The 13,161-nt window shown below is 50.8% G+C and overlaps 1 protein-coding gene across 1 annotated transcript; it reads right to left on the bottom strand.

Moving 5' to 3' along the window:
- Positions 1 to 77: 77 nt before the first annotated feature.
- On the bottom strand, positions 78 to 13,119 carry PLK1 (polo like kinase 1). Its single transcript, XM_045875169.3, has 10 exons — positions 11,169 to 13,119; positions 10,334 to 10,502; positions 9,491 to 9,635; positions 8,533 to 8,626; positions 6,913 to 7,132; positions 2,648 to 2,803; positions 1,470 to 1,547; positions 1,117 to 1,271; positions 833 to 1,015; positions 78 to 588 (listed from the first exon to the last, which is right to left on the bottom strand). The coding sequence occupies exons 1-10, from the start codon at positions 11,574 to 11,576 to the stop codon at positions 382 to 384; spliced, it is 1,815 nt and encodes a 604-aa protein (XP_045731125.1). The 5' UTR covers positions 11,577 to 13,119; the 3' UTR covers positions 78 to 381.
- Positions 13,120 to 13,161: the final 42 nt, after the last annotated feature.

The raw sequence follows: 13,161 nt of genomic DNA, 5'->3' as shown, positions 1-13,161 counted from the left end.
GTCTCAGCAGCCTGGGGCTTCTGGAGCAAAGACGCACCCAGAGCCCAGAAGCCAGGCACCCTCAGGGACTACAGAAGAAATAGAAGATTCACATGTTTAATGTATATAAAGGCAAGGAAAGGGCAGTCCCGGATTCAAGAGCGGTATTCTGTACAATGCATATGGTGGGGCTGAGGGGGAAGGGCAAGAGACCGTAGAACCCACACCCGAACATGTACAAAAATAACTTAACACGGCGACCCCCACCAGCAAGGATGTGGAGCTCTCCCCAGCCCCCAGGGCCGGGGACACATTCTAGAAAACGGCACGAGGGTTGCTAACCAGTGCGGGCCAAGGTGCTGTGGGGGTGAGAAGGGGTGCCAGTCCGGAGGGGAGGAAGGCCTACGAGGAGGCCTTGAGACGGTTGGCAGCCGAGCGGGAGCTCAGCAGCTTGTCCACCATGGTGCGGGCGTAGCGGAGCCGGCTGGCCAGCTCCTTGGAGCAACCGTACTCCTCCAGCAGGCTCAGGCGGTACGTGCGGAAGTCCCGCCTCTCGTCGATGTAGGTCACGGCTGCCATCAGCGGGCACAGGATGAGTTTGGTATGGTCCTAGGAGGGAAGCGGGGGGAAGACGGACAGTTACCATTGGTCTGAAGGTCCCAGCTGCTAGCGCATGCCGGGGAGCAGAGGGGAGACACTGCAGCTGACGAGGGGTTCCCGTCCCACCTTGCCTCACGCTCTTCCTACTGCCTGATGCCAAGCACAGGTCCCACGCCTCCCACTCCCCACCCCACTCCAGGGGCCTGCAGATGGGTACAGGTACCCCACCCCGACTCTCCCCACCCTGGTTCACCTGGAAGAAGTTGATCTGCACACAGCCATTGCTGAGATGCAGGATGATGGCACTGCGGGTGCGAAACCAGGTGCGCAGGTAGGGTAGCCGGGCGAGCTCATCGCCTTCCCGGGGTGTGATGTTGGCACCTGCCTTCAGCAAGTGTTCACTCATGTAGTTCCGGAAATACTTCAGGAGAGTGATCTGGATGGAAAGGGAGGGAGGGAGGCCAGAGTTGGAGCCGGACCCCCGGTACATGCCTCCCTCCCGGCAACACCAGGCTGCGGCCACCAGCCGGCGCTCACCTTCTTCATGAGGGAGTTGGGATGGGAGCTCACGGTGAGGTAGGACTCTGTGCCATCGCGCTCTATGTACTGCAGGCTGTCACCGTCATTGTAGAGGATCAGGCGTGTTGAGTCATTGAAGAGCACCCCCACGCTGTTGTCGCATAGCTGGTACCCTGGTAGGTGGAGGAAGACCTCAGGAAGGGGGAGAAGGGAGCAGGGGGGCACTGGGAGCTGGAAGTAAGAGGCCTGGGAGGGAGACAGGAGATTGTTGGCAGCAGAGGACCAAGGAGCCAAAAAAAGTAAGAGCCTGGAATGGCTCAAAGGGTCACTGGGCCGTACCTGAGCCACCACCCATTCTGGAAGCAACCTACCGAGGCCATACTTGTCCGAATAGTCCACCCACTTGCTGACCCAGAAGATGGGGATGCAGGCAGGATCCTCAGCCTCCTCTGCGACAGAAACAGACAGATGGTTGGTCAGCACCAGAGTCTTCCCCTCCGGTCCACTCAGGTGGCCCCCGCCAGGGAGGACTGCTGGGCACTCCACCCAGGCTCCGTCAAGAGGCCTGGGGCCCCAGGGAAGAGCCAAGCAGGGCCTGTGCCACCACCAAGCCCTGGCAAGCAGCAGAACAGACAAATTCCAGTTCATTCAGTCCATCCACTGATCAAAGGCCCACCTTGTGCCAGGCACTGTCACAGGTGCAGTGAGCGATGGCATAAAACCCAGCCTTCATGGAACTTACATCCTCGTTATAGGGACAGAGGCTGATCAACATAAATATGGACAAAATGTTATTTCTCTCATGGTGAGAGTCAGTGGCCGATGGATTATCTAATTTTTTGGTTCTGAGTGATTAAGAAATTGTCAGAATATATACAATTCCAAATACATCAAAATGTTATGTTCAGGGGCGCCTGCTCTGTCCGTTAAGTGTCTGACTACAGCTCAGGTCATGATCTCAGGTTCATGGTATCAAGCCCCGTGTAGGGCTCAGCTGGGAGCCTGCTTCTCCCTCTCCCTCTCCCCTCGCTTGTGCTCTTTCTCAAATAAATAAAATCTTAAAAAAAAATGTTGTGTTCAGTGCATGTGATAATCCCTTATTTAAATACAGGGGGGTGAGAAGTGCTAGGAGTGGGGGGCCAGGGAAATGCTCATGGGGCAGACATCTGAAGGAGAGTGTGAGCCCTGCACATATCTGGAGGAAGTACATTCCAGAAGAAGGGAACAGTATGAGCAAGAGCCCTGAGGCTCTTGAAGACTAAGCAGGAACCCACCGAACAGCAGAAAGAGCATGTGCAGATGTACAAGGTGGCTCACGGAAGTGCTGGGTGATGGGGCACTGGGGGAGGCAGAACACATGAGTCAGAAAAAGACAGGCGGGGCCTTGAATGCCAGGCTAACCCATTTGGATTTTAATCTATAGAAAACCGGGAACTAACGGTATTCGGGAGACTGGGCCCGGACGAGCCCTGGACACACTGCAGCAGAGACTTCCCCGCCCTCTCCAGGTGCGCAGGCAACCCCATCCCCAGGCCCCTACCATGCCCACCTTGCCTCACCAGCCCCCGCTCTGAGGGCTTGGATGCATTGACGCTGTGTAGCTGCTGCAGCATGTCGCCCAGGTGGCAGTCAACCGCCTCACTGGTCTCCCGGACCACTGGCTCCTCTTTTTCCCGGGGCCGCTCGGGCATGGGGTTCTCCGTGCCTAGGAAGAAGATGACGCATGGTCACTAGCTGGGCACAAAGGCAGCAGGCTGGGAGGGGCACAGGACCCTCTGCCACAGCTGCTACTCTCCCCAGAGAAAAATTATTTTAGCTGCCATTGCTTTGGGTAAACTGAGTCAGTGATGGGTATAGAGCGGCAGGTGCCACACTCATGTGACAGCAGCATGATACTCATACCTCCAGGGCCAAGCCAAGCCCTTAAGGAAGGCTTCATGGCCACACACACCAAAGAGCTTCAGATGCTCTGGCCTCTGCCCCAATCCTGGGCCTCCTGCAGGACACCACCAGTCACTCCAGGAGACAGTGTGAAGGCACCACCAGCTCGGAGCTGCCCGGCCAAGAATTAAAATCCAGGAAAATGGGAGGGCTCGGTAAATTGTACACAGCTCATCAACAAAATGGATTAAGCAAGCATTTGATGAAAACATGAGATTTCTTTTTTCTACCCCCAAGTTTTATATAGATGGCCGAAGTGTCTGAAAAGATACACTTTGAGATTTTTCTCATTGGTTATATTTGGGTTAGAAAAGCCTGGATGATTTTTATTATCTTTATGCTCTAATGTTTCTTTCCCCACCAACATGTGCTAGTTCTCCTTGTAGAATATGAAATATGTCTTCTAATATTTTTAAGATCAGAGTTTTCAATTTAAAAAACTATCCTGTGGTAAGAACTGAAATGTGAAATAATAAGATATTTGCCCCATGTAGGGCATTTGCTTTAAAAACTCTAACAAAGGAGAGCGCCTGGGTGGCTCAGTTGGTTAAGTGTCTGCCTTTGGCTCAAGTCATAATCTCAGGGTCCTAGGATGGAGCCCCACATCAGGCTTCCAGGGAGCCTCCTTCTTCCTCTACCTGTACTCTCTCTGTCAAATAAGTAAATAAAATCTTTAAAAAAAGAAAAAACAAAAAACCTCTAGCAAAGGGGCACCTAGGTGGTTCAGTCATTAAGCATCTGCCTTCAACTCAGGTCATGATCCTGGGGTCCTGGGATCAAGCCCCATGTTGGGGTCCCTGCTCAATGAAGAATGCTTCTCCCTCTCCCTCTGCCCCTCCCCCGTTCTCTCGCTCAAATAAATATATATATATAAAATCTTTAAAAAAACCAAAACTCTAGCAAGGGGGTGCCTGGGTGGCTCAGTTGGCTGGGCAACCAACTCGATTTTGGCTCAGGTCAGGACTCGGGGTAGTGAGATCAAGCCTCATGTGGGGCTCCCCACTCAGAGGGGCATCTTGCTTGGGATTCTCTCTCTCTCTGCCCAACCCCCTCGCTTGCAGGCTCTCTCTCTCTTAAATAAATACGTAATCTTAACAACAAAAAAAAAGAAGCCACCAAAAAACCAACTCTAGCTGGGGACCTGGGTGGCTCAATCGGTTAAGCATCTGACTCTTGATTTCGGCTCAGGGTCATGATATCGAGCCCCCTGGGACGCCTGGGTGGCTCAGTGGGTGAAGCATCTGCCTTCGGCTCAGGTCATGATGCCAGGGTCCTGGGATCGAGTCCTGTGTCGGGGTCTCTGCTCAGGGGGGAGCCTGCTTCTCTCTCTACCACTCCCCTCGCTTGTGTTTTCTTTCACTCTCTCTCAAATAAATACATAAAATACTAAAAAAAAAAAAAAGAGATCGAGCCCCATGTCAGGCTCTGCATTGGGCGTGGAGTCTGCTTAGGATTCTCTCTCTCCCTCTGCCCACCCTCTCCCCCACTCTCCACGTGTGCTCTCTCTAAAAAAATTAATAAAAATAAAAACTCTAGCAAAAAAAGGGGAGAAGGTAGAAATGGATAAAACCACGTACAGGCAGGCAATGTTGCTAACTACTGAAAATGGATGATGAATACACGGGGATTCCTCATACAGTTAGTTCTCCCTACTTTTGGGGAAGTTTGAAAATTTCCAGCATATGGGGCGCCTGGTGGCTCAGTTGTTAAGTGTCTGCCTTCGGCTCAGGTCGTGATCCCAGGGTCCTGAGGTCGAGCCCCACATCAGGCTCCCTGCTCAGCGGGAAGCCTGCTTCTCCCTCTCCCACTCCCTCTCCTTGTGTTCTTGCCATGTCTCTCTCTTCAAATAAATAAAATAAAATCTTTAAAAAAAGAGAAAATTTCCAGCATAAGAAGTTTAGAAAAAAAAAGCTTTATATTCAAAAATTCAAAAAGAAAAATAATCTTGGGGCACCTGGGTGGCTCAGTTGTTAAGCATCTGCCTTCGGCTCAGGTCATGATCTCAGGGTCCTGGGACCGAGTCCTGTATAGGGCTCCCTGCTCAGCGGGAAGCCTGCTTCTCCCTCTCCCACTCCCCCTTGCCTGTGTTCCCTTGCTCGCTGTGTTTCTCTCTGTCAAATAAATAAATGAAATCTTTAAAAAATAATAATAATCTTTAAAATAGCAATATTTTATACATTACAGGCCAAAGAATAAAACCATGAGTACATGTTGATATAAGTAACCAAATAAATACATGAGAGGGAAGCGACAGCTCTTCCTTATGGAAGAATTCCAATGAATTACTTTAGGAGTGGGGAAGACAGAGGAATCTCCATTAGAATAACACATTAGCAACTGCCTTAGGGAGATCCACCAAGGATGCAAGAGTCTGAGGAGAAACAGGACTGTCTTAAAGTCACTCCAGCAAGGTATTTATTAATTACAAAGGGAAAAATTGTAATTCTGCAGTAGGCATCACCCTAGCCAACTGATCAAGATTAATATTACCAATTAAAAGAAACGGAAAAAAAAAACCAAACAAACCAAAAAAGGAATCCTTAACAGTATTAATTACAAAAAAAAGGGGCGCCTGGGTAGCTCAGCTGTTAAGCGTCTGCCTTCGGCTCAGGTCATGATCCCAGGGTCCTGGGATCAAGCCCTATCGGGCTCCCTGCTCCGCGGGAAGGCTGCTTCTCCCTCTCCCACTCTCCCTGGCTTGTGTTCCGGCTCTCGCTAACTCTCTGTCAAATAAATAAATAAAATCTTTAAAAAAAAAGCAAACAAAAAACAAAAAACAAAAAAACACCCAAAACCAAACCCCTCCCAAAAACCAACAAAACAAAACCTCCCAAAACCAAAAAAACCCCCAAAACCAAAAAAAAACAGTATTAGATTACAACAGAAACAAATGAATTTATATATTAAATTGGTGCTATATCCACACAGAGGAAAAAAAGTATTTCAAACGACCTTTTTAAAAACACTAAATATCCTTAGTGAAACATTCTAAGGACAAATGGAATTTGAATAAGCTAAAACATCATTAAAAAAAATAATAAGAGGAACTAGTTTATAGATGTTGAAAAATGTATGTATATAATAGTGTAAGGAAACAAGATTGTCAGTTGAAATACAAGAATAAAATCAAAGAAGTAAAAATCATATAAAACTGTATTTGAACTGGACACCTGTAAATTACAAAAAGTAGTAACTCCAGAGTAGACAAAACAATATTGTACCAGTGTTAAATTTCCTGAACTTGCTCACTGTGTCATGTGCTGTGGTTATGTGAAAGAATCTTTGTCTTTAGGAAAAATACACTGAAGTATTAAGTGGTCAAGGGCAGGATGTATACAACTTACTTTTAAGTGGTTCAAGAAAAAAAGTGGGTGTATATACACACATACGCACATAAACACACATATATAACTTTATATACACTAAAAAGAGAAAGATAAAGTGTAGAAAAATACTAATTGGTGGAGAAAAGGGAGCTTTTGTTATTCTTCCACCTTTTCATAATCTGACTGTTAAATGTGTGGGGGGGTGGGGGCCCACTGCATTATGCCCTACATATATATTTGAAATTTTTCATATTTTTTTTTCAATGAACCATCAAAGTGTGATGTTAGGAATTTTTTAAGTGCTAAGCGTTTTTTGGGCGTGGCATTCAGTCCACTCTCCTTTTTCTGGGCAGGAGAGGTATGATCCAGCCAGGGTTAAAGTGTGTCTTTCCCACTAGGGTCCACCCGGAGGAAGGGCATTTTGCTTTGGGGGGGGGTGGGGGCTGTGGATTCAAGGACGGGCAGGTCCTACTGCACGCCTGGGCTCTGGGGGCCACCCACCCACACATCTGAAGCCTAGGCTCTCTCTGGGGGTCTACTGTTTTACCTTTATTGAGGACTGTGAGAGGCTTCCGGCTGCTGGGGTCCAGACTGCTGGGAGCGATGGAAAATCGGGGTGCAATGGTGAGACAGGTGATGGGGAGCCGGGCGGGGATGTAGCCGGAGGTAAAGAACTCGTCATTGAGCAGCTCATGAATAGTGGGACGGGCAGTAGGATCTGTCTGAAGCATCTTCTGGATGAGGGAGGCGGCCACAGGGTTGATGTGCTGGAGCAGAGAGGGAGGGCCGTGAGTGGGACATGACGGGGGACCCGAGGGCAGTGCTGTCATAAAGACACCACAGCCCCTGGCCCACATAAGCCATGTTCAGTGGCCACAAATCTGCCAGGTTCCCCATATTGGCTTTACTGAGTTGGCAAATGTCAACCTAAGCTGTGAGAATGATCACTTCTCCTTCCTTTTGAGACTCAAGATTCACTGGGTTTCCCCTGAATTTGTTCTCCAGTAACTTAAGTTGCTCACCACTAGGTAGCACTTGAGAACACAGGCTGGGGGGGGTCATAAAGACCTGGTTAAGTCCCAGTACTGTCCCTAATAGCAGCTGTGGCAAGGGACCCGACTTGCTCAGGACTTTGTTTCATCCTCTGGAAAGCAAGACACAGCACCAAGCCTGGGGTCCTACTAGGATTCGATGGGGGACAACCTAGCCCAGGTCAAAGGCATAGTCACAGGCTAGCATTAGCCGTGCACTTACTATGTGCCAGCAGCGTTGCAAGCACGTCATGTGTATTAACTCACCGACCCTTCACAAAAACATCTAAGGGGTGGAGTCTCTATTAGCATCTCTCTTTTGCAGAGGAAGAAACGGAGCCCAGAGAGGTTAAGTGCCCTTCCTAAGAACACATACCTAATGAGTGGTGAAGCCAGCATCCACACCAAAGCACTGGGGTGGTCTCGCGCTCCCACTCTGAACCCTCCAGGGTCTGTCCGTCTGACAGTTAAATGACCCTTTGTGACAGATTTTGTCTGTCTGTCCTTACGGAGACAGGGCCCTTGACTTCACAGGAGTCAAAGATACCAAACCGGAAAGCAGCCACATGTCGGGCTTCTGCAGAAACAGCCTGTTCCTTTCCAATGCACTGACGCCAGTGGTTGTGAAAATGCGCACCACTTTGGATTCACGGTGGTTCAGGATTCTGTGAGTGCTTACTGTATACAAGGCGCCCCGCGAGCTGCTCCCTTTTATAAATGGGAAACTAGAGTTCAAGAGATTCAGGCCGCTTGCCCACTGTGATCCGGCTGCTACGTGGCAGAGCCCAGTTAAATCAAGAAGGTCCATTTCCAGAGGTTAAGCAGCACTTCTGTGTCTGCCTCCCTACTCCCTCCCCATTTTTTTTTCTCTTTCCACATCTTTTGGGTTATCTACCCAACCTCTGGGGATCTACAAACTCTCCCCCCTTAGAAAAAATGCCTCTGTGCATACATGTCAAGCTCTGTTTGTAATATCAGACACAGATCCATCGAAGCTCTATGGGTACCCTAGGGGTAGGGTTGACCTATCTCTGTCCCCAGGATATGGCTGGGCTCAGTAAACAACTTTTGGGGAAAAATAACCCCAAAAAACAAAATAAATTTAAACTTAAAAAAAAAAAAAGTGTTTTAGTCACCTTGGGAATACTGTAGTCGTTCTTCTTGATCCGGAGGTAGGTCTCTTTGAGGCAAGAGGTCTCAAAAGGTGGTTTGCCCACTAACAATGTATACCTGTAAGCACAAGGGGGCTGATTTGGCTCGAGGCTCCCAGCCAAAACCTACCTGCCAGAGAAATCATCTCAGGGCTGGCATCTGGAAACTCTGACTTTGGGGCCCCCAAGGATAGTCCTCAAGTCCACAGGAGCCAGGACACGGGTGGGGCTGAGCCCTCAGGAGAAGATAGGCGACAGCACCAGGACTCTTAAGACTAGCAGTGACTTTCCAGCTGGAGCCTATAGGAATCCAGGGCCCCAAAGGCTGCTGGCTAGTACAAAACAGGTCCCAGTGCATGGGCTACCTGCCCCTATCGAGGCAGCTCCACTTTGACAGTTCTGCACTCAAGGCATGAAGTTTTCATTTGAAAAAGCTCTACTGCAAAGAAGTACGGAAGCCACTGCTACAACTCACTTCTCCTCCTACCGGTACCCTGGCAAACAACAATAAAAAAGAGAACACCCAAAAACGCCCAACTCTCTGCCCACCACCCACCCACCTCGGGAGGCCTTGATCCAGACTTTATTGTGCCTGGAAATCACCCAGGGATCTTAAAATCCAGATTCTGAGCCAGTGAGATTCTGCATTTCTAACAAGTTCCTGGGTGATGCTGCAGCCCTTTGCACCACACTTTGAGTAGCCAGGGCCTAGAGCAGGTTTGTGGAGGCCTCCCAGCCCCCTTCCCCAGGGCCATAGCCCAGGCTGCTGCAGGAATCCCATAGGATACACCAGTGACAAGAAAAGATATGGAAATCAGGCTTTGGTTTTGGGCAATCTGTTCTCTGGAGCAGCCTCTTCATAGCCAGAAAGGTCCAAAGGATAAAGTCAGCCAGGTGAGACATCCAAAAGGGCAGGTACATCCTGAGACAACTCCCAACTTACATGATACACCCAATGGACCACACGTCCACCTCGAAACTGTGCCCTTTCTTGCTCAGCACCTCAGGAGCTATGTAATTAGGAGTCCCACACAGGGTCTTCTTGCGTTCCCCATCATATTCCACTTTGGTTGCCAGTCCAAAATCCCCTGGGACAGAGGGAGGAAGAGGGGGTACTCAGTTGCTAGCCTCTGTCATCTGCCAATGGAGAAAGCTGGTACAGGTGTGACTGTCAAGAACCAGGGTCATTTCCTCCCTTGGGTCCCTACTCCTTGTAGGCAGCAAGGCTTGCCCAAGATGCCTCCCACCATGTTGGCCCAGGGGAGGGATCTCCCAGGGCCCCTCCTTGCCCCTCCCCTTAGAAAGGAGGGCCCTCAGGGATCAACAAGTAAAGGTCAGGACCCCTATTTGGCAAGTTTGTGAGTTAATAACAGGGAGAAGTGGAGACTATGGAAAATCCAAGGGAGCCTAAGGGGAACAGCTGCTTTTCAGCCCTGCAAAGAGCTGCCTGAGGGGATACTGTCTCAGAACTGCGGCAACTTCCAACTGTTTAAAAGGAGTTCCAAATCCTAATTTTTATGTCAAGCATCCCAATTTATATCTGTGAAAACTAATTCAAATTCTTTTTTTAAAAAAAGTACTGTGTGGAAGCACTAAAAAATGCATCTGCAGCATACAGGCTTGGGGCTCTTGGTTTTAAATTTCTGTACGAAAGAGAGGATTCTAGAGGCCATCAATAGCCCAGACTTCTACCATCCTTTTCCTCCCTCCCTTGTTTCCTTCCTATTTCCTCCTCCTCATTCCCGCTTCTGGGGGTGTCAAGCACCCCTGCAGGCCCAGCACTCACCTATTTTCACCTCCAGATCCTCATTCAGGAAAAGGTTGCCCAGCTTGAGGTCCCGGTGAATAACCCGGTTTCGGTGCAGGTACTGGCAGCCAAGGACAATTTGTCGAAGGTAGTAGCGGGCTTCCGGCTCGGTCAGTGCTTTCCTCCGCTTGTGCAGCTCCAGGAGAGACTGAGTGGGGGAAGGAGAGGAGGAATGGGGAGCCGGTACCGAGGCACAGGGGGAAGGGCTTGTCATTAAAGGCAGCCCAGGGCGCCCCACCCCATTCCTTCTCCAGGACAGCTGCGAGCCTGGCCACTACCGTTCATGGCACCCCTTCTCCCACTAGCTGCCTCCCAAGCCTCCTACCTGGGATGCCTCTTTCAGCCCCACTCCGGGCAGCTCCGAGTCCACAGCATCCCGCCCCCGGCCTTCGCGCAGCAGGAGATCCCTTTCCAGCCGCCTCTCCTTCCGGAAGCTGCGAAGTCTGGCTCCAACCACCCTCTCCCCGACCCAACCCTACTCCGGAAGCTCCCGAACCGCAGCACCCCTTCCCCGGGACTCCTCCCTTAGCAACTCCGGAAGCCCTTGGGTCCAGTACCAGGATTCTCCTCCTACCCGCGCCTCCCCCTCTCCGCTCAACACCTAGCGTCCAGGAGCCGCCTTCCCTAGCAGCAACAGGACTCGGGCTCCACTTAACCTGAACCCCCTCCCCCTAGCAGCTCCAAGTGCCAAGCACCCTCTCCCCTCTCCTCGAGACCTTTACAACCCCTAGTTCGAGGTTCCCAGCACCTCCTCTCTAGCAGCTCCGAGCCCCCCGAGCCCCCCCAACTCCGGTCCCCAGGCAGCGACACTCACCCTCCGGCGGCAGAGCTCCAACACCACGAATACGAAGTCGCTGTCCTCGAAAAAGCCGTGGAAGCCTACGATGTGCTGGTGGGCGAGGCTGCGGTGAATGGATATCTCCATGGACATCTTCTCCTTCTGGTGCGGCTTGAGCAGCAGCGATTTAGGCACGATCTTGCCAGCGAACACCTCCTTAGTGTCAGCGTCCGAGATCTCGAAGCACTTAGCAAAGCCGCCCTTCCCCAGAAAGCGTCCCCGCAGGTAGCGTCGCCGGCTGCGCGGGTCCACTAGGACCTCCGGGATCTCTTTCGCCGGCGGAGCGGCTGCCGGGGCCCCGGGAGCTGCAACTCCGGGGCCCCCGGCTTTCCCTGGGTCGGCTGGTGCCCGCGCCAGCTTCCCTGCAGTTGCCGCCGCACTCATGTTCCCGAAGTTGCTCCGCGGACCTAGCAGGGTCTGAGCAGAGGCTTGGCACCGCTTCGCTCCTCCTCGAATTCAAACGCGGCGCCGGGAACGTTACAAGAGCCTGCGCGCCACTGATTGGCCGCGGGGATTTAAAATCCAAACCCGCCCGCCGCGCGGCACGATGGGAGCGCTCGGCACCGCCGCCTCCTTTAAACCCGTACCCTGTCCTGGGCCGGGGGAGACTTGATTGACAGGGACTCGCGCACAGCAGACACGTGGGATGCCTGGGAAACCGTACCCGGCGTGGGGATGCCGAGACCCGGCCCAAGGAGAGGGGGGAGTTCAGGGTTTCCCCCTTTCTCCGCGGCCGGGGAAGTTCCTGCAGTTCCCATGCACCTCCTCCAGGAAGCTTTTCCTAATACCTTCCTCCACCCCCACCCCCACCCCGCCTTCTAGACTATAAACTCTTGAGAATAGAGACCTGGCAGGGCAGCTTTAGGCAGCCGCCTCCGATGTCCTCAGCTCTCTTCCGAGACACCCCAATAAGCTAAAACCCAAGTAAAAACACGGAGCTTGCCAGGCCGATGCACTTTCATGGCAAGGCCCCTACTTTCAGAATAACAGCTGCTCCTAAGCCCCTCCGGAATATACAGCAAACTCCACTCAAAGCACATATGGTTCAGGGACCACCAGCATTACCATCACCTGGGAACTTGTTAGTAAGAAAATTTCAGGCCTTACCCCAGACCTCCTGATTCAGGAATCTGCCTTTCAATGTGACTGCCAGGTGATTCCCACACATACTGCTGTTTGAGGCTCACAGTACCAGCCCCTCCCCCCCCCATTCAAGAAAGTTGTCTGTCCAGCTTGCTCACTGCTGTATTTCCCAGGGTCTAAAAGAGTGGACCCCCAAGTCACTGGTGAGAGGAAGGATGGCTGGTTGGCAGAATGCCCAGCAAACTGGTAGGCCACAGCCAAACACCCTGCACGGGTGTATTTTGTTTGGCCTCCCACTTCTGAAAATTTGGATTCATTTACAGCACTTAAAAATCAAGAGAGCTTAAATAAAACTTCAGCTTGGTGTTTTTTCCTAACAAACAAAAACTAGAAGGTTCCACAACTCTATGCCACATACTTTCCCAGTTTGCGATAGTTCCCAGCTATCTCCCTAAGCCCATTTGCCTGACTTCCCAAAGTACGTGAGTGGCAGACCTAGAACAGCAAAATGCCCGAGTTAGAAGCCCTTTCTCTGTTCCCCCCTGTACCCTATGATGTCTCGGATAGAGCCCAGCAAGTATCAACCATATGGTAAGTATCCCTTCACCTGCCTCCCGATAAACTGAGAGGTGATGATGTCTTTCCTAGCCCATGTCCCAAGCTCCCAGAGCAATGCCTAGTAAAAAGGAGTAACTGAAATGTTTGCTGAATAAAAGGAAGTTTTTTTTAAAAATTAACTTGCTATTTTTTATCCTTGTGGTGTGTAATCTTCCTATTGAAGTTTAAGATACGTAGAGAAAATGTTTACATAACTGTACAGCTCAATGAATTTTCATAACTTGAACCCACCTCACATAAACAACACCCAAATTGAGGAAAAGAACAC

The sequence above is a fragment of the Mirounga angustirostris genome, unplaced genomic scaffold (genome assembly GCF_029215605.1).
Source record: "Mirounga angustirostris isolate CCGP_5_RB_7025 unplaced genomic scaffold, mMirAng1.0.hap1 SCAF_5, whole genome shotgun sequence".
In the NCBI taxonomy this organism is placed as follows: Eukaryota; Metazoa; Chordata; class Mammalia; order Carnivora; family Phocidae; genus Mirounga; species Mirounga angustirostris.
Note: the sequence above shows the minus strand (reverse complement) of the source record. Positions and strands in the feature narration are given on the sequence as shown.

What these genes read in the sequence shown, in the direction of transcription:
- PLK1 (XM_045875169.3), bottom strand. Translation starts at nt 11,576, where the DNA reads ATGAGTGCGGCGGCAACTGCAGGGAAGCTGGCGCGGGCACCAGCCGAC. An exon ending in ACGACTACAGTATTCCCAAG is followed by an intron (nt 7,133 to 8,532) that starts GTGACTAAAACA and finishes TCTCTGCTCCAG; the next exon opens with CACATCAACCCTGTGGCCGC. An exon ending in TCTCACAGTCCTCAATAAAG is followed by an intron (nt 2,804 to 6,912) that starts GTAAAACAGTAG and finishes TCTTCTTCCTAG; the next exon opens with GCACGGAGAACCCCATGCCC.